The sequence below is a fragment of the Tiliqua scincoides genome, chromosome 1 (genome assembly GCF_035046505.1).
Source record: "Tiliqua scincoides isolate rTilSci1 chromosome 1, rTilSci1.hap2, whole genome shotgun sequence".
Classification (NCBI taxonomy): Eukaryota; Metazoa; Chordata; class Lepidosauria; order Squamata; family Scincidae; genus Tiliqua; species Tiliqua scincoides.
Window position 1 is genome coordinate 61238337 of NC_089821.1, and position 26529 is coordinate 61264865.

Sequence of the window (26529 nt, forward strand, 5' to 3'; positions counted from 1 at the left end):
GCCAAAAAGTTTGGAGACCCTGCTCTAGATTGTAAAACTAACTAGGATGAGAAAGAAAAGAGCAAGTTCAAAATGCTGCCATTCAGGCCCAATTCAAGCCCACTTCCCCTTATTAAAATCCAAATTCTCCTTTCAAAAAGAATTTCAGTGGGGTGAATAGTTTTCTGGAAAATTCTCATCTAATCTTCACAACTTCTAAAAAAAACACGGTAATTATTTTTTATAAATAGGTTTAAAATGAATATCAACTCATTTTCTAAAAATTAAATCAAACTCCTCCCATTCCACATTACATTTGATTAAAAAGCTCAGGGTAACAGAGATAATGTAAAAAGAGAACTGTGGTTAATTTTTTTTAGTGAATTACTGCTAATAAATTATAGATCCTGAGTGAATGGACCTCAGTAGAGTGAAACAATATGGTACCAGAGCTGTACATCCTCATTTGCATTACATTACAAATCCAGCCAGTTCAAAGGGAATAAGTATCAGCGTTCATTGGCTACATGTACTAGGGTTTACATCACCCAGCAGGGAAGGCCAGCACGTCTCCCCCATGGTGGACCTCCCATGCAAAGGGTGGGGCAACGCCCCGGGCAGTGGGCGTAGTCATGCACCATTGCCCCGCTTCCATGGTTTTTTTGGTGATAACTTTTGATAGAATAGAGGTATTTTAACGCAGTTTGTTTCATTGCATTCCACATGAAATTACACATCGAATGATACATAACATGATGGTATTATTCGAAAATACCAAGATTTTAAGAATTTTGACCAGTAGTGGTGTGACTCCCCCTGTATGCATCACCAGTGTGGCCCGCACCCCCCTAACAATGCTACTGGGCTATCCTCATAGTTTCTTACTTCCATATGCATATTTTCCTTGCTGGATTATATGATATATTTATCAAGATATGCAACAAAAGATTCAGACAAAATCAAGAATTGGTAAGTGGTAGATGAGTGTTACTTTTTAAAATAATTTTATTTTATTAAACAAACTGATAGTCCAGATTAAGGATATATTTTTGAAGCAGCATCTTATGGGGCCTGATATAAAGTTCTAATACCTGAGAAAAGAATAACTTGATGGTCCAAAGGGGATAGGGTCTCCCATGGAAACTGAGCAAAACTAGTTTTGACCCACTTCCCAGGAACAGAATTGCACTTTAGATGCAGATCACCGGTGATCTCCTGATGCTGCTGCAGTTGTCTCTCCATAGGATTTAATCAGATGCAAGAGTAACAATTGTTTTTCCATGTCATCAGGAAATAGCAAATACAAAGCAAAAGAGGAAAATGTTTCCCTTCCTGTAACAATATGTAAATGGAAGTTGCTGTCTTTCAAATTCCTTTACACTAGTAAGGGTACAATCCTATGCTCCCACTACATCAGTCTGTGTGGTATAAGATTTGGTGGAAGTATCTCCTCCTGCCATATCCACCTTCTCTTTGTGTTGTAGGGCCAAAAACATATTTATTAGTTGTGAGTGTGCATCCATGGTATAAGGGTATTTAACCCCCTATGAACTAAGAACCATGGTAGCTTTCACTTTCTGGCATCTTTCTGCCTAGGTCTCTTACAAGTACCTCTTGTAGCAGAATCCACAGTAGTATCCTTCTGTCAGGTAGCTTGTGTGTAGTGGTGTGTGGTAACAATTATGGGAGCATGCCCCCATCACCCTGAGTTGACTGCTCCATCCATAATTGGCCGACATAGGAATGTTATTGTCATGCTGTCACATGAATAGTATGCAGCAACAGCACGACTTGGAATGCCACCTGATACCGCCTTGGGTTTGTCACTTTAGCACAGTGACAAACAAAAGTTTGTCACTTTAAGTTTACAGTAAGCTCTCCATATCAGCAGGGGTTTGGTTCCAGGTTTCCCTGCAGATAACAAAATCTGTGGATGCTCAAGTCTTGGTGCCTCAGTCCATCTTTGGCAGTGCCCTTATGACTCACTGGCTTTCAGCTGGGGCAGAGTAACCACCACCAACATGAAGAGGAAGATGAGAAGGCATGGAGGTGTCCTCCAGTGGGGGAGTGATGAGGGGTGGCAGTACCACCACCACCCCTGCAGTCACTGCCCTCTTCTGCAAGAACAGAGCAGCCCAACTGGCCACTCTTTGCTTTCCCACTACTTTTCTGCCTCTGTATCTGTAGCTACATCTAAGAACAGACCAGCTTGCCACTTTGCTTTCCTGCCACTTTCCTGCCACTGCTCCTGCAACCACTACCCTCTATAAAGTGAAAACAAAGAGCAGCCAGCTGGCCTGCTCTTTGCAGTGGCTGCAGGGGCAGAGGCAGCAAAGCAAAGCAGCAGCAAAGCAAAAAGTGGCTGGCTGGGCTGCTCTTTGCAGCATCTCCGTTCCTGCAGTGGAGGAACCCTTTGTTAAGAGAAAGCAAAAATCAGTAGGCTGCAGGGGTGGAGGTGGGAAAGTGGCAGGAAAACAGCCAGTTGGGCTGCTCTCTGCAGCAGCTCTGCTCCTGGGAGGGCAGGAGCTGCAGGGGTAGAGGTAGTACTGCTACCCACTCACTACCCCCTACTGGTGGTCCAATCCGCTTGGTTAAACCCACAGGTGCCAAGCCTGCAATGGTTTCTTCAGATGCAGAAGTGCAGTACTTCCATGTTTGATTTAAAGAAGTGTTTCTCAAATGTTTGTTCCCTGCCATACCACTTTATGTGGTCAACCTATTGGAAATACCACAGGAAGTAACTGGTGATGATGTCATTGCCAGTTACTTCCTGATTGGGAGGCCAGACGCAACACAAGACATACCAATAAGAGACTCAGGGCAGACAGGACGGCTTTTTTGAGTGTGAGAAAAGCACATGCTGGAGCTATGCCCACCAAGCTGAGCCTCCTACTGCTGCTTCTCACAATGCATTGCTGTTCTCTCTGCCAAGGCAGCGGGGATCTTGGGGTCCCACATGTACCGCTGGACATCACCTCAAGTACCACTGGTTGAGAAACACTTATTTAAAGGGATCGAAAGAATGAAGGAGCTTCTTCATTTATGTGGTCCCTATAAATCAAACCAGAAGTCCTGCACATCTGCATTTGAATGAACTGCATTGGATGCAAAGTAAGGAGGTACTTGATCCACTTTCTCCTTGCTTTTTGTGAGTGGAAAGTGGATCTGTGCAGGTTGCATCCATGGCAGGCTGGAAGGTGGTGGTAGAAGTGGTGGTGTGAAAAACACCACAAATCAGTTTGAAGGACATCTCAAATTCCCTCACCCACAGCACAATCAGCTGCTGATGCAACCCACGTCACCTCACCTAATAATGGACAGGCCACCCCTGTTAATATGTTCCATTGGTGTTGTCATGAAAACCGGGAGGGTAGCTGTTAGGGTTGATCTCTTATATTCTATTGAGGGGTGGGTGGGAGTGGAACCAAGGGCTTATTTTTCATCAGCTTTGTGAGCACAAGATCCCAACTAAGTTGTGCTGATATAAATAGGACATTGGTGCAACAGGATTGTAGTACAGGTTGGGCATCCCTTATCCGAAGTACTTGGGACCAGAAGCATTTTGGATATGATTGGGACATGATTGAGACATACAGGGGGACATGATTGAGACATACAAAATTATGCAGGGGATGGACAGAGTGGATAGGGAGATGCTCTTTACACTCTCACATAATACCAGAACCAGGGGACATCCACTAAAATTGAGTGTTGGGCGGGTTAGGACAGACAAAAGAAAATATTTCTTTACTCAGCGTGTGGTCGGTCTGTGGAACTCCTTGCCACAGGATGTGGTGCTGGTGTCTAGCCTAGACGCCTTTAAAAGGGGATTGGACAAGTTCCTGGAGGAAAAATCCATTATGGGGTACAAGCCATGATGTGTATGCGCAACCTCCTGATTTTAGATATGGGTTATGTCAGAATGCCAGATGCAAGGGAGGGCACCAGGATGAGGTCTCTTGTTATCTGGTGTGCTCCCTGGGGCATTTGGTGGGCCGCTGTGAGATACAGGAAGCTGGACTAGATGGGCCTATGGCCTGATCCAGTGGGGCTGTTCTTATGTTCTTATGATATTGGATTTTTTTCTGTATTTTAGAATACTTGCATGTACCTAATGAAAGATCTTAGGGATGGGGTGCAAGTCTAAACACGAAATTCATTTATTTTCATATGCACCTTATATACATAGCCTGAAGGTAATTTTATACAATATTTTAAATAATTTTGTGCATTTTGTGCAGCCTGTCACATGAGGTCAGGTGAGGAATTTTCCATTTTTGGCATCATGTTGGTACTCAGAAAAATTATGGTTTTAAGAATACTTTGAATTTCAGAATTCCGGACAGGGGATGCCCAACCTGTTGTGCTCTACCTGAGTACTGAAACAGTTTATCTTTAATTCGGAAATTAATCCAGAAATCATGTTTAGAAGCATGCCTGCACAAATTTTTACATTCTTTTCTGGAGAAAAAGAACCAAAAACAATACATACATCCCCAAAAGTTGAAAATTTACAATCACTTACCACCAGAGCAGTTTGATAAAGCTTGTGACATTGGAGAACTATTCACAGTTTTTTTGATTTGGTCACAAGAAACACAATTATTTGAACTGGCAGCTGGAGTTAATACCTAGGAAAACAAGCATATTGTACAAAGATAGTATTAGAAACAACTATTTATTGGTATGGTACTAATCACAAAATTCAGTTTAATGTGAAGGGTTAAACTATTTACCTCATTTAATAGAACTACTACAAAACAGGGAGTAATTATATTTATTTCATTTATGGCACAATCTTATGCTGGCCTCCACTGGTGGGATGAGCATAGGCACTGTTGCAAATGTGCTGTAAGGAGCCACAGTGGAAAGGCCTATGCTGGTCTGCCAACACGTGTGGAAGGTCTGAGAATGCTGGAGAAGGTAAGATCTCCATGGACCAGTGGGAGGGAGGGTGGAATGGAGGAGGGGGGTGGAATGGAATGGGCAGGGAGAGGGTGGGGAGGAGTTGGGAGGAGGGTGGGAATGGTGACAGAGGCTTCTGCCATATCCTTTTCACTCCTAAGCAGAGACTTGGGGAGCCCTGCTAGCACACGTGCGATATCAGAAGTCTGTGGAGTGCTGGTGCATGCACAGAGTGGTGTAGCAGCTGAACAGATGGCAATCACTTAGGGTGTGCTTCTGAAGTCCCTGATGGGTCACAGGGAGTCCCAGGACTCCTAGAAGCACATTTTGAGAAATGCTGATTTAGAGAAATTAGAATATATAGTTTCATTTAATGTTTTGATTAAAACTATATGTTGTTACTAAATGTTTCTAACCTATATGATCCTTCATAGGTGTTCACCAAATCCATTAATAGGGAAATCAAAAAATAAATAAATAACATTGCCTCTGCACTCACTCTATATACAGGACAAATTAAAACAGCTACACCTGTAAAGTGATTGTTTGAAGAAATCAAATGCACCTTACCATCTTTTATACTAATATTCCACACAGTAAAGGTGATAGTACATACAAAAAATAGAGGTACACAAAGTCCTAGCCTGTCAAGCTACTCTCTTCACACCTTCGCTTGGCGTTAACTCTATCCAGATCTCCTTGTACCTTCTCTGCCTAAGGGTGCAATCCTAACCCCTTATGTCAGTGCTTTCTAGCACTGACATAAGGGTAATGCAGCTCTGAGGTAAGGGAACAAACATTCCCTTATTTTGAGGAGGCCTCCGTGAATGACACCCAACTGCAGGATGCAGCACATGTCCCATTGATGCTGCTGTGCCAGTGGTGGAAAACACTGACATAAGGAGTTAGGACTGTGCCCTAACTCTGTTAGGAAGCCCTGCCACCCATGATACCTCAATGGAACCTCCACGTTTAGAAGCATGACTCTGAACATCACATGCAGAGGAAAAAACAACAACAGGGAAATACTTCTGCTCTCATTTCCTACTAGTATTCTCAAAGATTGGCCACTTTCAGAAATGTATGGTAGTTTTGGATTAGATAGAGAGAAGTAATTTGCCTAAGACTACAAACTGAGTTCAAGCTAGAGGTTGATGCAGGGCCCAAACACAAACCATCTTTAATTGCTCCTCTTGTGTACTGCTGCAACATCTATTTTTCCAGAAGGCTGAGACAAATGGCTTACCCAGGATCAAAAATGGATTACAAAGCACAAGTGGATCTAAGTATCAGATTCCCCAGATAATTTGCTCTTTAATTTTTTCCAAAATGAATTTACCACCTGGATCTCCACAATTATTCTTATTTTAAAAACCCTAATTACTGTCTCAGTTCTTGCCAACATTCATTTTTGTTCAAAATCCTCCCTCCAAACTTCTGTATATCTTCCTGTATATCCATATCTTCCTGTATTCCCCAAATTAATCTTCTGCTTCTTCCTTAAAAGGAAATAAAAACCCCTTTTCTCATTCATCATATAATTCTGTTGCTCCTTCAGTTCTCAACCAGGAGCAACTCAATCCTGTACATGCATAATCGCACCTCTATTTTCCAGTCTTCACCTTCATTTTAAAGGCAGGAGAACAAAGCTCCTGAAATGTCAAAAAAGTCAACTGACCAGTCAGCAACCATCTACCAATACCAGAATAACCCAGTTTATGCAGAGTTTTAATATGTGTGGGGTCAAGCAGGAGCAAACCCATTTTGTGCACCTGCTGCAGCAAAGATTCTCAAACATATTTATTTAACATGCACGTACACTGTTTTTTATTTATGTTATGCCATTTTTGCCATCAGGATAGTGGCTTGCCACACTGTGAATGCAGTTGTAAGAGTTTCAAAGTAACAATTTACATAAGAATGGAAGAGTCCCGCTAGGCTAGATCAAACCAAAGGTCCATCTAGTTCAGCATTTACTTCCCACTGTGTCAAATTAGAAGCTTCCAAGAAGCCTGCAAGCAGGGCATGAAGGCAATACGTCACATGCTGTTGCTCCCCAGTAACTCATATTCTGTGGCACACTGCCTTACAGATAATGGATATGCCATATAGCCATTGTGGCAAATTGCTGCTGATAGATCTATCCTCCATGTATTTGTATAACCCCCCAAAGCCATCATCACATTTTACAGAAGTGAATTCTATAAAGTATGAACTAAATGAATAATTTTCCTTTGTCTCTCCTGATGACTGTTTATCAAATTCATTGAGTGACCCCAAAGTCTAGAATTATGTGAAAACATAACCTATTTCTCCATACCATGCATTATTTTGTAAATTTCTATCATGTCTGCACTTAGTCATCTTTGTTTTAATCTAAAAAATCCCCAAATCTGGTTTTCCTTTGTTTTTTATGATTATCTAATAAAAAATAAGTAGTGCAGTTTGAACTACATTCCATGATCCAGCACTCCAGCAGCTAACAATTGTATCTCATTTAATTGGCACAAGTTTTTGAATGATTGATGTAGGACAGACTCTGTAGTTGCAGAAATTTGATTCCAGCAACAGATAGGTGGAATTTTATTTCTCAGTGATACATAGCACATGCTTCTGCTAATCTAAACAGCAGATGACACAGGAAGGTCTGATTTCATCAAGTGGTAATGAAAGGGTAGGCTGCAGCTTACAGGTAACAACAGTCAGGTTTTCTACCAGTAGCAGTAGAGGGTAAGTAGAGAAAGGAAGAAAAAGGAGCACCCTGATGACATTTGGGAACCCCATTCTCCCCTAATAGTAGGAAGAGCTTATAGACTTCCCCTCCCCTCAGCAGCTAGATTTTGCCCTCACATTGCAGTAGATCCACAAGGAATTCTGTTTTTGCACATGTATTGCTGCTACTATGTCCACAGACTATGAAGTTTATTATTTACTAATTAAAGAATCTATCAGCCTGATCCTACTGCTGAGCAGCGCCGGCGGCCCACATGTTGCCCTACATTGGCTGTGGCAAACATGCTGTAAGGCACATTAGAGCAGCCAGAAGATGAATAGTCCTCGGCCTCTGTGCTGGACTGGACAACCAGCAGGAGCCTGCGGGGGTGAGTAGATCGCCAAGTGGTGAGGAGGTGTTCCAGGGTAGGGGGAGGACCGGGAGGGGTGACGCTGGACAGGGAGAGGGCAGGCAGGGGGTTATTTCAGGCCTGGGAGGAGGGGGAGTGGCAGCCTTGGCTGTCGTCAAACCTTAACTCCCCCAGGTCTTGGAACGGGATACAGGTCTCCTTGGTTCTGTACCAGTTAAGTGGCTGGCACAGTTCCAAATAGATCCATAGAGGCTGCTGCAGCTCTACATGCAGTAAGGGAACCAATATTCCCTTATCCCAAGGAGACCTCTGGCTGCTTCCTTGGTCCTGCAGGATACAGTGGCAGCCATTTTGGCACTGCTGTACAACAGGGCAATGGCCAAGATAGGACTGGGCTCTATACTTATAAAATATGGATACATATATAGAGACAATATGTTTTTTCTCTCAAAAATATTTCTCCCATTCTTCATTGATGAAAGATCTAAAAATAATATCCAGTTACAATCAGAAACCTCATCAAATGCAGTACTGTCTTACAGTTAATTGTAGTGCTGATTTTTTATCTAATGCAATTAAAATGCAATACTGTAATTAATCCAAAACACACATATTTTGATTAAGACACTTCATAAGGTAAAAAAAAAAGAACATTCTTACTGGTATAGTTGCTACATTAGTGTTGAATGATTCATCAGTAGTGTTGGTACCAAGAGGTAACACAGAATTTCTATGTTGTGTCATTAGGGAAGGAAGAAAATGAATATTGTATGAATGCAGCTGCAATTGTGGTAAATATGAACATGTCGCATCTTCTGAATGAGTTTGTTCTGGTAATTTTCCATAGCTGTCATCACAACAGTTTTGTGTAAATTGCTGCATTTTTTCAAGCACTGCATTTTCATTTTCTCTATTAACAGTGTATTTCAGGTGATCGATTGGGTTTTTGTCCATTGTACTTAAGCAGGTATCTTGACTGGAGTGAAATCCTTCTTCAACAGGTTTATAAATCAAGTCATTCTTCAGGTTAAGGTTTTCAGAATTAAATGCTTTCACAAGTCCATTTTCCATACTTGAAACTCCACTAAGGGTTATATGATTTTCCACAGATACAGTTAGATTTTCAGGATGAATATGTTCGATCTCTGTGGAGACATCTAATTCTACTAGGCCACTTTTCATCTTGGTAGGAGTTTCAGCTTCAAAATAAATTTTTTAAAAATTAAGCACATCAATGTATTCAACATAAAGGCCAATTCTAAACATTTGCTCACTGGTCATATACATATACAATTTTCATCTTGGTAGGAGTTTCAGCTGCAAAATAAATTTTTTAAAAATTAAGCAAAGAAACCTATTCAACATAAGGGACCAATTCTAAATCCATGTTCACCGGTCATATACATATACAAGACCACACCTCTATATTTAGAATAAAAACTTGCCCTTGGTTCTGTACATGTAGTCTCTTAACATAGATTTTCCTCTACACATAAACTTTCCTTGGAAGAATGGCAAAATAACCAGTTGTGTTTTAACTTTTAATTATTTTATGAGTACAAATAGGTGAGCACTGGTTAAAGGATATTAAGAGGTAACAAATTTGTTTTAAGTGATCTGAGCATGCACTCAAGCTTGTACTTACTTAAAATTCTTTCCAATTTTCCAGCACTGGTGCAGCTGCAATGCAGACCCAAGGTAAGAGAACAAATGTTCCCATACCTTAAAGAGTCTTCTGTGATTGCTGCCCCACCACAAGAAGCAGTGCATGCCTCCATTGGCACAGATGCAATGGCACTGGAAAATTGGATAGGATTGGGCCCTTAATTAGTACTGACATGCATATTTGCTGTTCAAACATATTAACATGTTATCAAAAATGATTAGTCAGTGTTGCAGCCTTTTCCAGCATTTGAAGTGCTACGTGTTTTCTTATGAGGCCACTGTCTACTTGAAGAGACTAATCTATTCAAATTAGTTATAACTAAAAGTTGTCCCTTTCCATTTTTTTCTGACAACACATTTGCAATATGAAGATTTACATATTATTACACCAACGCAAGCTCGTATTTTAAACATCACTATATTTAGTTTGAAAAATGTTAGCTTTCCCATTCATAATGTTATTTCCCTCATGAGAAGTAAAATTTAAAAATTTCAAATGTAAGGCAGACAATACGTAAGTCAAATAGGTGTTGTTGGCAGTTAAACTCCAATACAGGATATCACATCTACTAAGAGCATAAGAAGAGCCCCGCTGGATCAGGTCAAAGGTCCATCTAGTCCAGCTTCCTGAATCTCATAGTGGCCCAGCAGATGCTTCAGGGAGCAAACAAGACAAAAAGACACTTGCATCCTGGTGTCCTCCCTCACATCTGGCATTCTGAGGTAGCCTTCTTCTAAAATCAGGAGTTTGCACGTACCAATCACGGCTTGTAAACTGTTTTTGACTTTTCCTCCAGAACTTTGTTCAATCCCCACTTAAAGGCATCTAGGCAAGATGCCATCACCACTTCCTGTGGCAAGGACTTCCACAGAATAATTACATACTGGGTAAAAAAAATATTTTCTTTTGTCTGTCCTAATTCTCCCAACACTCAATTTTAGTGGATGTCCCCTAGTTCTGGTGTTGTGTGAGAGGGAAAAGAACATCCCCCTATCCACTTTATCCATCTCCTGCAGAATTTAATAAGTACATACACACCAAATAAGTACAGCTAAAAAGTATAAAATGTTCAGGATTTTTGTTCATAGAGGGCTATTCTAGCCTTTTATAATTTTCAGACAAGACTTTGCCAACCTGTGATTGCTATTTTCCCACATGAAAAGAATGTGTAAGTAGACAATAGGAGCCATGTTGTGTGGTGGGTAAAGTACATCTTATGGATGAAAGATGCAGTATATGCTTATATCTGAAACCACCACACACATCTATACAGAACCAATCACAACATAGTACGTGTATGTATAGTTGCTTCAGCCATGCCCACTGAGCATGGTGCATGCTCTAATGACCACTTCTCACAGGAAGGTGTCCAAAGCATCCGTGTGTCTCCATTTCACTGCATATACTTTCATTATCCATTCTTGAAACCACACTGCATGCCCTACACCTACACGGTGACCACAGCCTCTCAAGTGCTTGTGCACTCATCCGTGGTGAACCATGGGCCACTTCACACTTGACACGCCATGCATGTCTTCCATGACAGCCTGTTTGCACAAATGCTGGGCAAGCATGTGTCATCCACAGTTTTGTTGACACGTTTGCAGCAAGAAGCCCCAGTGTGGTTCCTTCCTGCAAACGTGATTGCCACAACCATGTGTGAAAGAGCCTTGATGCAGTCGCCTCAGAACTAGTGGTGGTGCCTGCACTTAATGAAAAACGCCTCTCCCACGTTCCTCCATAATGTTGCAGGGGTGTCATTACATCCCATCACGTCACAAAACCCCTTTTCCCCTCTCCCTCACCTTCCCCCTTCACAGATTCCCGCGCTTTCCCTTCCATCATCATTGTAACTACTTGCCCCCCTTTGGAGGGGAGCCGTTGGAGGCGCGCGGGTGGGAGCAGCTGTGAGGGCTCGCGCTGGGCTGAGGCGGGAAGCAAAAGCGGCCCCTCATGCCTGGTCGCTCAAGAGCCTCTCAGAACTGCTACTGGCGCGCGCGATGAGGGAGCCAAAGAAAGGCACCCCCTCATATTGATAGCAGGGAAGGAGACTGATTCCTTCCTCTTTTCGCTTCCCGCCTTTTTCTCCCAGCCAAGCCTCCTATAGAAAGGAGAGTGTCTTCCCGAAAAGGAAGCCTTCATTAAATGCCTCTCACTGCAGTAGTTTCATGTAGCTGTTGGTCAGCTCTGAAGCTCCATGACTGAAAAAGTCCTCTTAAATGGACAAATGGCAATATAAGGAGGACTAGATCAGGGATGTGCAGTGGGTGGGGAGGCAGGTGAGGCAGAGCCTCCCCACTGGAGTCCTTCGAGAAGCGCCGCTGCGGTGTGAGGCACCCAAGCACCCACAACCCGTGAAGGCAACACTGAGCAGACGCAAGAACCAAACCAGATGCGCCCTACTGAATTTGCCACCACTTGAAGGGATGGATCAATGCTGCCATTTACTTTAGTTCCACAGAAGTGAATAGGAGCTGGCCCTCCATCATCTGATCTCCACCCAGGTTCTGTTTCTCGATAGGATCAAACATACAATGATAGACTATAATAGAAGACTTTTCTCATGGTATCAACTCCATTCATGTTTTGTGATTAATATTTATATTTTCATTGCATTACAATCAAGAAATCAATCCCAGAAAACAAAATAAAGATGTAGGCATTGTTTATAAATTGGCAAGAATTTTTTTAAAAATTATTTATAGCACCATCCATATACATGACACTTTACACAGAGTAAAAAGATAGGTCTCTGTCCTGCAGGCTCACAGTCTAAGGGCACAATCCTAACCAGGTCTACTCAGAAGTAAGTCCTATTTTGTGCAATGGGGCTTACTCTCAAGAAAGTGTGGTTAGGATTGCAGCCTAAAGCAGGAACAAGTAAAGCAGCACAGAAAGTGGAGGAAAATGGGTACAGGGAGAATATGTAACTATTTAGTTTGTATTCTTACTTCGGCTTAGTCACAATGTAGTATGGAAACTAGGGGGAGGATTCAAAGAAATAGGGAGTTGGCATCAGAGGCATTGTTGAAGGTGGTTGCAGGGAAAAGAGGTAAGGAGATGTTAAAGAGAACACTTTTGGACAATTGAGGATGGTGAAATTTTAAGATGAATGTCTCTGACAGGCACATGTCATGATACAACAGCAGAGACGTCAAAAGGAAGGGAAAAAGGCCATACAGGTTTCTGAAAGTAAAGGTAAGAAGCAGGGTGGGTGCCAGGGTATTAGTGGGCTTGGGGCACAGCACGACTGTGGAATATGACCCATTCCTAAAACTTGTTCCCCATCCCCTCAAGTATAGGCACAGTTTGCTTGGCAACTGCAGTTAGTGGCAGTGGCAGCAGCAAGAGTGGAGTTTTTTCCCCACCCCCTCCATCTGACTTGCCATCGGAAAGCATTGCTGGACCCTATCACATTTTCCACTGAAAGATAAAGGGGAAAAAAAAAGGAGATGCCCACTTATTTTCTCCCTCTGCCAGTGGCCAAGGCAGTTATGGACTTGACTTTCCCTCTGATTACAAGGCCTGCATTGGCTGCTAAAGGAGGCATGTGCTTGGGTACACATTTCTTGCTCCCAATGTTCCTTTCCCCAGCAGCTAAGCTTTCACCTTTCTAGCTACCTGGGAAAGTTAGAGAAAATTCTCTGCTCTAACATGCACGTTAATGTTAACTTCATCAACATTCCTCAGTGGCCCAGGTGTGCTGGGGGGACAAATGTCCAGGGGCAGTTGCTACAAGAGATAATGAAGCATGTTGCTCCGTCATCTGTCTCTCTGGCAAACTGATTTCCTCAGAGGTGCCCCTTCATAATTGTAGAGGCTTATTGGGAGCCCGTGTATTTTGGCCAGTGCTTAGGCTGGCTGATCCAACACAGCACATAATGAGAAACTTATATAGGATGCAGAGACAGACAGGCACCAAATAGAGGGATTTCAGGAGGGGTATGACATGGTTAGAGCAATGTGAGTGATGTGGATGATTTTTACAGTTGAGTACCAGAGAGGTTCGATGAGGTATCTGAGGTAAGGCAATGGGAGACCAGAGAAGAGAAAGTTACAATAAGGCAAGATATAAACAAATCACCCCTCAGAGCTTTTGCTTACTGGATAGAGAGGGTTATATATTTCTATAATTACAAGAAATTGTTTATTGTAGTCTGAAAGCAGAGACAATTCATTAAATAGAATGAATTAGGTTCAAGTATTCCAAGTTTTGCAATAAAGTGACAGGTGCCTAAATCTATGCACCTATAAAACATTCAAACACAATTTCACAACACACAGTTAAAGATTTGAGGGCTGAGTGTTTTCACAAGCAAGACTGTCTACTTTTAGTTGTAAATATACCACTTGTGAATGCAGATAATATGGAACAGTAAGTCCAAGATGGCCAATTATAAAACTAAAATGTACATTAGAACAAAAGAGCATACAAATTATAGCTATAGACAGTAGGAGCACACTGTTTAGGCAACACTTGGGAAAATTAGTCTATAGTATCAGGCAAGGCAGAATGAGTATGCCTTATCAAATCCTTCTCATTGATATCAATGTATATGTTGGCTTTCAATTTTGTCGCAAGTTCTTTTAAAATCAGTACATGATCACATTTTAACAGGAACACATTTTAACAGAAAAATGTTTCTGGGTTGCTTTGGATAATACTCTAAAAACATTTGTCCAACCTCATGCATTGTGACACACTTCCTGGTTCCTCCTGTCACATACTGGGGAATTAGGGCCATTTCATTAATTGCATGGTGGGTTGGTGGTTTGTCTGAGGTTTCTCAGAGCTTGTAGAGAATTCCCCTGCCCACCATGTGATTAAAGAAAGTGCCTAAATTCCCTCAAACATAAACAGAGGGGGCAGGACATGACAATTCCATGAGCATTCATGTCTTATATATCACATGGGGCTGATTGGATGTTTAAAATATCATACAAACTAGCCCAATGTTAGCTGTACAATTCTTTTAACAATTCTGCCTTTGGAATATATATGGACACTGTGAAAAATGAAATTACTGCTATTTCCATAAGATAAGATCACACATATTAGAATATTAATTTCTTTATTAAAGATAATCTATGTTTACTGTGCATTTAAGATTTACAACCAAACATATTTACATGCAGTTGACATCCTAAGAGAATACAAACCAGTTCTGCTTAGAAATTATAATTTGTGTCAAATAAAAAAATACATGACACTCAACTTTCCAAACACTTGCAATAAAACCCAGACCATCCTCAGGCAATTATATATTTACATTCCCTTGAAGAATGCAAAAATTGCATTGATAATGCACTAGTTATCTATGATTGAAACATCTAAAACCTGAGTCGTGCCTACGTTATGTTCCTAATAAAAAAAATTCCTACAGATTATTTCTTAAAATTAATAGATTGGATAGTGGTCAATACAAAGAGCATATTTCTAATGCTCCAAATCATTGATTCTAACTTTCCATAGTGCTTTGACTGGATGTTCATGCTGCATTCCAGATGTCATATCTTCTCCCATAATTTCCTTGCCTATTCATTGATCAAGCACATAATGCCCATACCTGAGGGAGTGAGTACAGTATTCCAAAATAGAGCAATACTTCAGATCTTCATTAACACTCCAGACCAAGGTGTTGTGAAAACACACAAAAACAGACATTTATTTATATTCTCCACCTGAAGACAAAAAGACCTTCTCCACTCCTTCAATGTATTCAAGTTATCAGAAGCTTGGAGTATCAAAACTTTAAGTTAAAAAACTTCTGAAGGTGTTGTATGATCTTTTCAAAGCCATCAAATTATAAGTTTACTTGCTACTCGAAACCCTTTATTTTATTGTAAAGGCTGCTTTGAGGACTTTTTAAATGCATGTATCTTTAGGCTTTTGGTAAGTTTTATGCCAGTCATGTGCCCTCATATTCTTTTCCTTTTTTATTTTACTGCTTTACTTTTAAAAAAAAATTTGTTACACATTCTCTGGTTATATAATTCAGGATTTGTCATGCATTGTTCTTTTCCTTCAGCAGTTCTAGATTTGTCGCTCCAGATTTGACCCATGACTTATTCAGGTGTCAGATATTTATTATGCTGAAAGGCCTTCTCCATTTTCCATGGTTGCACATGAGCTGGAAGCCACTTAAGTAAGGCACGAGGACAGACAACTTGCAATACATGAATCAGGCTGAGTCTTGTACTGTGGATCATTTGGCAAGGTTTGAAACTGATGGCAAAACTTTCTGAAGCCCAAGGAAATGCAAGATGCAGATGAAAGACAGGGGCTTTCATCAGGGTTTAACAAGACAACATTTCATATGCAACTTCTCTGATATACAACATCAAGTGAACATGTGTTTGTTTTCCTCGGCTATATTATACCCCATCAATTATTGTGAATTCAGCAATTTCATTTCCCAAATTTATAGCAGAGAACCTTTACAAATCAATGTACAATAACTCCACAATGTAATAATGTCCTGTATCTCTGTTTAAATTATCGAAACACATACATGCAAGCTCATTCAGAAGTAAAATAAAGGTGTGAGAAAGTATATGGTCACAAATATTACAGGTAATAAAAAGGGTTAACTACCACAATCTTAGACAATCGTTTCCACTGACCTATGGCAACATAAGCTTACTTTCAAACATAATTTTTATTTTTTGTGTGTAACATTAGGTTTGCCATTTTAAAAAAATGTTTAACTTAATGAAATGCCTTTATTTAAGGTGAATGCCCAGAGCTGATTAAACAGCAGATACATGAACTGATGGTCTGCTACTGGTACATTTACAGACAGATTACTTTTGTTGAGATAAGGCTGGAATACACACATTTCATTCCTTCATTTAAAGAATACAAGTAGAAAGATTTTTACATAAGAAGCAATCAAATGTACACCAAATTAGACAGGTGTATATACATTTTCACCTGATCACTTTGCTGCTCTCCTACAAATACAGAAAATGTCAGAAGTCAGAAGGGAAAAGAAAACCCTTCTGAAGAATAGCAGTGGTGGACCTTTGCATCCATTCTAAGAACAGCTGTTTACATACTCTTGAATTAAGACCAAATATTCTCTCCAACTGCTACTTGTCTTCAGTCACTGATCAGAAGAGTTCTCAACCCCAACACAGGGTGACTAGCTGGCTGGATGTTAAGGAAATCACTTGGTGGAGTTTTTGCTAACAGCAAACAAGTCACGGATGTCACACATAGCTCGTCTGATGTTTTTCCCAAAGCGATGAGAATCCTAATTAATGAAAAAGAAAGGAGAGAGCTAGAAATCCAAATTCACAAAGCTCTTTCTATAGTCTACAACAGGGGTGTCCAAACTTTTTGGCAGGAGGGCCATATCATCTCTTTGACATTGTGTTGGGGGGCCGGGGAAAAAAGAATTAATTTACATATAAAATTTGAATGAATTTACATAAATGAATATATTAGAGATGGAACTTATATGCCAACTCTGCAAGTACAGATGCATCAGGACAGTGGCGTAGCTAAGGATCCTGTTGTCCAGTGCAGAGCTCACATCCAGAAGTGACGGCATTCCTGGGTTTTTATTTCACACCCATCTTTTTCAAAAAGTGCAAAATTAAAAATCTGCCACAACCCCCAAGCTGCTTGCTGCCTCCCCCCAGCACCAGCTCCCTCCTACTCACCCCCAAGCTGCTGCCATTTCTCCAAATGAAGAGAAACAGTCGACCACCACCACTGGCACACACCCCACCAGCCAGGCATATTGGACCACAGGGGACAATGGGCTACACTGAGGAGAGCCCTGCCAGCGAGCAGGCTGGGGGCTTCTCCATAGCCTCCCCCCCCCCCGCAAGGCAGCTACAGGACCTGAGCTGTGTCAGCAAACAAAACGGCAGTGGGTGGGCATGCCCCAACCTCCCCTCACACTGCCAACCTTGCGGTCAACAGGCTTGTTGGCTCACTGGTTTAACCCGCTGTGCCACTGTGTTCCCGCCATGATGTTAGCTGACTTTAAAACCATGATTTGCAAACACAGTATTTACTGTAGTTTGCTTTACTCATACATCACTGCAAAATATAACTACAGCAACCTAGAAATGGAAGACAGAATTAGCATATAAGCTCAAGGTTCAGTCTCAATCCTCTAAACCAGGGGTGTTCAAACTTTTTGGCAGGAGGGCCACATCATCTCTCTGACAGTGTGTTGGGGGCCAGGGGAAAAAATTAATTTATATTTCAAATTTGATTATATTTACATAATATATGATTATGTATATTATGTAAATTTACATAAATGGATACATTAAAGATGGAACTTGTATGAAAGAATGAATTCTACTGAGCTTATTTATAATACAAATATTTCTAGGCAGAGACACATCTTAACAAGGCAGGGACACATGAAGAAAAATATTTCTAGGCAGAAACTCATCCCAGCAAAGTAGAAACACATGAGAAAAAGTTTTTCACCAACCCCCCCCCCCAGCACTTTACAAAAATGCACAGAACCAGGTATCTCAGAACCAACAGAGTTCCCCCATTTGTGGATTGCAGAAGGCACACACTTATCCAAATACAGCAGGACACAGAAGTTAACCCAGAATAAGGATCTCATAAGCAACAGAGAGAAACGGGGGGGGGGGACCTCTTATGGTGGCACAAGTCCGAGGAGAAAGGAGTGGCTTGAAGCCGCTCCGATCTCCCCAGGAATGGGGGTTGGGATCTGGCATAACTGCCTGATCCCAGCCCTGCCTCCTGCTCCCCGTCCGCCAATCCCAGGTTCACCCGCCCACCCCGCCCAGGAATGCTTCCTCCCTACACCCCCACCTGTCTTGGTGCCTCCGTTGGTACAGGCTTGTTCCAGCCTCTGCAGGCTGGCGTGCCTCTGCGCACCAGCCTAGCCGACTCCCGAGGAGGTGCAAATGTGCCTTATGGCACATTTGTGACCCTCCTGGGCTGGTGCAAGGGACTTGCGCTGGCCCAAGCCCGGGTCAGGACTGCGCCCTAAATGTTGTAAGATACTCACAGTTTCACTGCAAGAAAATTTGCTGGATACATGGAAATTGATGAGATTTTCACCCACAATAATATAAGACACTCCATAACCATCATCAGCAACCTGTGAAAGACACAGTTCAGTTATTATAATTAATATAAAACCAAATCTTTTAAAATCCACTGAGAAATGCCTTCCAACAGAATAGATTTTAAATTTAGGAAGAAATAGATTTGTATCCTAAAGTTTCCTTTCTTCTGAAAGGAAGAGCAAGGAGTCCCTTTGCATGAGGATGATAATCTTGAGATTCAACACTTTGTGTAAAGAAAAGATAATTTATGGTTCAAATCCTATGGTTTGCTAGCAATGGTGGCACTAGCTGTCGTAAAAGTGCTGTAAAGCACTTTTTGACTATTTGGGTTTAGGAACGCCAGCAGGAAGGCCTGTGCTGTCCTGCCAACACTGGATGTGGACCTGCGGCTGCCAGACAGCACGGGAGGGGGGGGGGAGGCAGGGAAGTGTGTAATGGGTTGGAGGAGTGTGGAACAGAGAGTTATTAGGCCCAGGAGGGGGTAGGGTCAGTGGAGGAGGCTCCACCATATCCTAACCCCTGATTCGGCCTGACAGCCCCACATGGGACTTCTTGGACTTGCACCAGTAATTTTGCTAACACAGATCCAAGTAGCTTCATTGAGCAGGCTGCGGCTTGACATGGGGTAAGGAAATAAATGTTCTCTTGCCCCGAAAAGACCTCTGGTCTGCTCCGTTTCAGAGCTGGACATGGTATGGGCCATGTGGCCCCAATGTGCCAGCGCTGCATAGGATTGGGCTATTAGCCTTAAATAAACATAAAAAGTGGCTGTTTCACTCCAGAATCATAATTACTCTTCTTTTCCTGGGGTAACACTTCAAATATAGTTACAGCATGCTAGTGATATGGCCTTCACCCAACACATATTCTTTAATATTTAATATTAGGAAAGGCATTGAGAATAAGACAACAGATATTGTAATGCCATTGTACAAATCGATGATGAGACCACACCTGGAGTATTGTGTCCAGTTCTGGTTGCCACATCTCAAAAAAGGATATAGTGGAGATGGAAGAGGCGCAAAAGAAAGCAACCAAAATGATTACTGGGCTGGGGCACCTTCCCTATGAGGAAAGGCTACAGCATTTGGGCCTCTTCAGTCTAGAAATGAGGCGCCTGAGGGGGGACATGACCGAGACATACAAAATCATGCAGGAGATGGACAGAGTGGATAGAGAGATGCTCTTTTCTCTCTCACATAACACCAAAACCAGGGAACATCCACGAAAGTTGAGTGTTGGGAGAGTTAGGACAGACAGAAGAAAATATTTCTTTACCCAGCGTGCAATTAGTTTGTGGAACTGCTTGCCACAGGAAGTAGTGATGGCATCTTGCCTGGATGCCTTTAAGAGGGGATTGCATAAATTTCTGGAGGAAAAGTTCATTACGGGTTACAAGTCATAGTAGGTATGTGTAAGCTCTTGGTTTTAGAGGCAAGCTGCCTCTGATTGCCGGATGCAGGGGAGGGCACCAGATGTAGGTTGTGTCTGTTGTCTTGTGTGCTCCCTCGGGCATTTGGTGGGCCACTGTGAGATACAGGAAGCTGGACTAGATGGGCCCTTGGCCTGATCCAGCAGGACTCTTCTTATGTTTTTATGTTCTTAATATTTACTGGCAGCAGAAGAGGAAGGTGCTAGAGAATGTGCTGCACAAGCCTCTGGTTCCCAAAGTCCTCTTTAGGAGGAGGGAACCACTTAAGTCTTTGCTACGGCTGGGGGGATTGCAGCAATGTGATCACCAGGATCGCGCTGCTGCTGGGGGAAGGGGGGGTTTTCTGGCTTATCTGAAGCCAGTACCTGCCTCCCAGGAGTACCTCTGCAGGGCTTCCCAAGCTTCGAAAATAAAAATCGTGTTCAGAAGCCATTTCCGGTTTCCAATCATGAAACCAGAAGTGGCTTCCGAATGTGATCTTTATTATTTTCGAGGCTAGGAGTCCCTGTGGAGGCATCCACAGTGGCCCCTGCACTCCCGAGAGGCTGGCACTGGCTTCAGGTAAGTTAGAAACTCCTCTCCTCTCAGTAACAGTGCAACCCTGGGGATTGCATTGCAATCCCATTGCCCCTGAAGGGGCCAGAGCTGAGTGCTCCTTAGCTGGTGGGTCGTGACCCACCAGTCCAGGAACCACTGCTCTAGGCAGTGCTTTAACAATGTCATGCTTAATATTCTACAGGAGGGACCTGCAACAGAATGTTGCCTGTCCCCAAGTCTAAAGCCCAATTTCAACTATTTAAGGGTCACACAGGTTAACTCCCTCTCCCCCTCATTGTGTTTTTCCCCCAGACTGTCAGCTTAACATTCCATATCTCCTGGGGGCCACTGAGCATGCTCAGTTAGGCTGTTTTGTTTTAAAAACATGTTTCTAAGCACACATACCACTATCTTCACTACTTCTTTTAGTTAATAATGTATGCACTTTTGCAAACAGAGAGAGTTCCTCCAGATATGCAGAAAGTAGTACTTTTGTGTGTGGACACAAACTGATAAGCCTATCAATTACCCATGTCTGTGACATATAGATGACTTCCTGTGTCCACACATGAATGTTTGGGACACTGGGTCCCATGCCAATCACAAAACACGGTGTTAACCAGTTGTATTACTGTTACACCAGACAGACATGCTGGCACACATATTTAGGATAGTGGCGCTGTTCTCTCTCAAAATTAAGTATCACAAACCATTCAACTTACAGGTCCAAAACCTCCACCACTGGACTCCATGCCAGGATTCTTATTCAGATCAATATGTTGCTGGGGTGTCTGACTTGTTGAAAGTCTCCAGGGCTCTGACAAAACCTTAGAAAGTAAAGAAATTTATAAACTGTGGTAAAATTGCTGTTTAAGCCAGAGAACATTATCCACAATTCTAGAAAATATCTTGAAAAGGATCAAGTGGGAGGGGGAGGGGAAGGAAAAGAAGACACATTCCTGAATAATCCCTTCTGAAATGGTTTTTCCTTCTCTTGGTACTTTTTTGGACCAGTTTCCAGCTGAAAGCATAGAAGTGTTGCTAAAGAAAGTAATTCAATAAGCATAGCCAATATCACTACAGGTGCACTGGAAAGACCAATACGAAAGAATACTGCCCCAGTCATGAGACCAGGCCCACATACTCCAGAGTAACTGCACTCCAGAGAGAACACAACTCTGCCATTGAGGAAAAACAAAGATCAAGGGCTAGGGGGATGACTGGCTTGGGCGATTGGTTTGGGGGTCAGTCCAGACTTCATTGTAGACAAAAGCCATGATAAGCCGAGGACCATTTATATTTGCATGGCTGTCAAATGGAAGATGCCTAAAAACTATTTATCTGAAATAAATATGGATGAGGTCCCCCCTCCATATTTTCATCTTTAAAATTGAGAATACCCTTACATTTAGTGTTGTCTTACCTTTGGGTAAATATAGTACTTCAAAATGATTTAGTTAGAGTACTGATAGCAACTAGTCTGTGTACACTTCCTCTAACCTACCCAGAAGCTGATGCACACAAAGACCAACCTGTGAGGGCGACGTGGAATGTAACTGGAATAAAGCAGCAAAAGTTCATACAGTGAGGAAGTGTGACCCCTATTCATTGAATTGGCATCCTTTTCGTATGCCACTTCCATGTATTGAGAACATATGAAGGGCCCTGCTGGATCAGGCCAAGGTCTCCGCTAGTTCAACTTCCTGTATCACATAGTGGCCCATCAAATGCCTCAGGGAGCATATAAGACAACAAGATATTTGTATCCTGTACTTCCTGGCATCTGGATTCCTTCTTTCTGCTGCTTGTAAGCATGTTGAAGAGGGAGGAGTATGTGTGGAGTTTATCCTCCCTCTCCACTTTGCACGCTCTTTAAGATTGAATGAATGGATGCAACAAATTCTTTCAGACATTGTCTTTAAGGAAGTCTCACCCTCATAGCCTTTCTGTGCCTCTTGTTTGTGCTCTGTGCTTGTGATAAGGAAAAGGTCTTTCTTTGCCTCATTGCAAAGGCAGGGGGAGAGAGTGCCACAGGCTCAAGTCTGGTCAATCTGGTGCATTTCCACTGGCAGAATGCGTTTTCAGCAGTCTCTCTTTTTCTTGCTGAATTTCCAAGAAGTTTGCTTTTACTGCATGTAGAGTTGTTAGTTTTCAACAGTATGCTATACTCTTCCTAACTTCTGTCACACTTATCCCATGCCCCAATTTAGAGAATGATTACTTTTTTAATGGATAAGGCAGGTTTAACAGATTTAACAGCTGTTCTTGTCCCCCTGCCATTTTACAGCAGCCTTGTGAGATAGACTGGCATAAGAGATACCCTGAATTAACATTGGAATTGGGCAAATTTGAATCTGGAACTTTTAGATCTCAATCCATCATTCTAAATCTGCAGACCTGTGTCTGCTTAGTTAGGAGTAAATCCTACTGAACTCAGTGAGACATATTTCTGAGCAAGTAGGTGCTTATGTAATAAAAAACTAACTCACTTTTTCAAAGAAAGAGTTCAGTGGTATGTGTTTTCGTGGTGTGTGTTTCTCTCTTACAATCAGGATTGTCGTCTTTTGAAGTAGATACAGTATATAGTCAACTGGCATGGAATTTTATCTCCATCAGATAATCCTATAGCGGGGCAAGCCCACATAGCAAGGTGACCCACATGGATGACTCATAATGTGACTGGTTGCCACATGGAAACAGTTTTAGCTAGTCTCCTTGTGGAGGCTCTATTGTGTGATGGTCACTGGTTACATTTTCTACATGCAAACCAGTTCTATTAAGAGCAAAGCATGAAATCGAAATGGAAGGCTCAGATTTTTTTAAAAACCATCTATAGAAATAAAAAAGTGGTTTCCACAGAGTTTTCAGTACTTTCCTTCTCTTACTGTAACCTCTTATGCCACATTCCATTCTGTTCCTGAGAATTCCCCAAGCCCCAAGAATCAACTTTTCGGATTGCTGCCTTAGGAAAAAAAGGCAGGAAGAATAAGTAACATGAGTGCTGCTGTGCTGGCACACTACTTAAGAAAATTACTTAAGAAAAATTTAAGAAAATAAATATCCTTATGAGTTTGGTCCTAAGTGAAGATATTCACTTAGGACAGAACTCATAAGGATATTTAATTTCTCTGCTCCATTTCTGCATGGTAATGCTAACTAATTTTAGATTTTTCTTCAGTTTCAAAAGAGGTTTATCTGAAGGCAAAGGGTGTTGAATAGAAATTCTCAAACCTAGTGCTGCTTTGGCATGCAGAAGTGATTGCACAATTCTTTGGCAAGTTTTTCTAGACCCAGATAATAAAAACTTTATTGTATTTACTACAATGTTGATAGTTTCTACTTGCAACTTTTATTCCTATTTCCCAACTGGCAAAAACTAAGATATACTTAAGATGCTTCTGCTCCTAGATCTTTCTCTGAACACAGGATATATTGTTCATTCTTGTCTGAATAAAATAAAATTTTATATTTTTTTCCTAAAAATACAGAACAGTACAATTTTGTTTGTTATGTGTTCTGTGTAATACTTTTAATGATCTTTAAAAAGTAAAAGTCTTGCATATATTTTAATGCTTTTAAAAACATTTTAGAACAGTTTTCTTTCAAGTCTCAGAATTTTCAGAAATTTTACATCTCTACTGACCACACACAGTTTTCACTTATTATAATTACTCACTTCCTTAAGAAAAGGAGATTCAACAGCAAGGTATTTCGACACCACATAAAGGCAGAAAAGATGGCGATCGATGCCAGAACCTGTCATGGCAAGACGATATGAGAGCTGATGTTTAGCAGCAGCAGTCCTGAATAGTGTGCGCTTCTTTTCATTCTGAAGATTTAAAGGGGAAAAAAAAAACACCTCTAGATTTCCCTATTGCAATACCATTACAGTAACTTCAAAATCTAGAGAAAAACATGGTCTGAGTGCATGTCCCTATCCCCTGAAGCCCCATTATGGACAAGATATGCACAGTTCCCCCAACTTTCCTAACCACAGCATCCCACCATTACATTCACACTGTAAACTAGTTTTTAAACAATCTGGGCTGTTTTATTAAGCTACACAGGGTGGGGTAGAGACTGATCTATAGATAGAACATAAGAACATAAGAACAGCCCCACTGGATCAGGCCATAGGCCCATCTAGTCCAGCTTCCTGTATCTCACAGCGGCCCACCAAATGCCCCAGGGAGCACACCAGATAACAAGAGACCTCATCCTGGTGCTCTCCCCTACATCTGGCATTCTGACTTAACCCATTCCTAAAATCAGGAGGTTGCGCATACACATCATGGCTTGTACCCCATAATGGATTTTTCCTCCAGAAACTCGTCCAATCCCCTTTTAAAGGCGTCTAGGCTAGACGCCAGCACCACATCCTGTGGCAAGGAGTTCCACAGACCGACCACGCGCTGAGTAAAGAAATATTTTCTTTTGTCTGTCCTAACCCGCCCAACACTCAATTTTAGTGGATGTCCCCTGGTTCTGGTATTATGTGAGAGTGTAAAGAGCATCTCCCTATCCACTCTGTCCATCCCCTGCATAATTTTGTATGTCTCAATCATGTCCCCCCTATGTGTATTTTTTGAATCAATTCAAATAAAATGTTTATTAAGCTTAGTGCACTAATGCAGCCTATGCTTATTTTCTTTTGTCTTTGCTGTTTAAGAGAGTGGCATGTTCACAAAATGGCTAATCAATATTGGAAGCAACAGCTAACGCCTGTCAGCCCAATCCTGAGCTGCCCGGGGTGCCCAGCCTCGGCAGCACTGAGAACGGCTGCCGCCTGATCCTGCATGCCCCGGGCTACCATGGGAGGTGCCTTGGGAGAAGGGGACTTTTGTCCAGATCCTGCACGCCCCAGGCTACCACGGGAGGCACCTTGGGAGAAGGGGATTTTCATCCCCTTCCTTCGGGTAAGGTAAGCAGCCCCACAATGGGGCTACTCACTTTACCAAAGGCACTTGTGTAGGGCGCGGAGCCCTCCACGAATGCCTTGGATTCTGCGGAGCGGAACTTCGCACACCTGCCTCCCTCCCCCCCAGGCATGCCTCCAGCCCGCCCCCTCCCTACGTCCACACCTCCTTGTCACACCTCCCCTGCCCTCTTCAGCCTCCTGCCAGCCTCCCCCCTCCCCGGAACGCCACCCCCCTGCCCCCCGTCCCCACCCCTGCTTACCGTGCTGCAGCTCAGCGGTCCTGGAGACTGCTGAGCTGTGGAGGCTGGGCGACCACCCTGTGCTAGCCCAGCACTGGACTGCACTGGGGTACCCAGCGGTGAGGCTCGCAAATGCGCCTTGCGGTACGTTTGCTACAGTGCTCAGCGGCACGGAGCCGTGCTGCTGAGCACAGGATTATGTCTCCACTATATCTATGGCACATTAACTTGCTTTTAAGACAATTAAAATCTCTTTCTACAACTTACCTTGCCACATTTGCTTTTACTGTTGTGTTGGATAAGTAAGTAATCATGTTTTCTAAGAGCCTATATGCAACCACGAGTACTTGCATGCAAATAAAGTTATACATTTATTACAACAGTAAACTCACACTTTCTGATGGATCATCCATAGCTTGCACAAATTTGCATGACTCATTAGTACAGGAGCGAACAGTTTCTGTTCTGCCTTCTCTGAAGAGGCGGGTCATAGATGCTTCATATGTTAAGCAAAATTTTCCCATGTCCTTAATGCAAACAGCAGTTTAGATTGAAGCAAAATGTTCAAAGTCAGAAAATAAAACACAATGGCCCAGTTCTGCTGCTATGCTAAGCTATGCTTAGTACTACAAGAGTGAGGTTAAGAGAGCTGCCAGCTTGCATACTTTTTACTCCTCTTTCAAGTGTGAAAAAGCAAA

The 26529-nt window shown here is 42.2% G+C and overlaps 2 protein-coding genes across 3 annotated transcripts in view; both read right to left on the bottom strand.

Moving 5' to 3' along the window:
* Positions 1-9149, bottom strand: part of TESMIN (testis expressed metallothionein like protein) — a 34785-nt gene extending 25636 nt beyond the window's left edge. The window contains exons 1-2 of the mRNA XM_066619604.1: positions 8628-9149; positions 4505-4610 (exon numbers count right to left, since the gene is read on the bottom strand). Coding sequence (XP_066475701.1) covers positions 4505-4610; positions 8628-9149 — 628 coding nt within the window. The remainder of the gene's footprint in view (positions 1-4504; positions 4611-8627) is intronic.
* A 5539-nt stretch (positions 9150-14688) lies between these two features.
* Positions 14689-26529, bottom strand: part of CPT1A (carnitine palmitoyltransferase 1A) — a 50515-nt gene continuing 38674 nt past the window's right edge. For both annotated transcript variants that reach the window (XM_066611148.1, XM_066611147.1), the window contains exons 15-19: positions 26224-26358; positions 24351-24503; positions 21397-21501; positions 18645-18737; positions 14689-16889 (exon numbers count right to left, since the gene is read on the bottom strand). In XM_066611148.1, the coding sequence (XP_066467245.1) occupies positions 16803-16889; positions 18645-18737; positions 21397-21501; positions 24351-24503; positions 26224-26358 (573 nt within the window). In that variant the 3' untranslated portion in view covers positions 14689-16802. The remainder of the gene's footprint in view (positions 16890-18644; positions 18738-21396; positions 21502-24350; positions 24504-26223; positions 26359-26529) is intronic.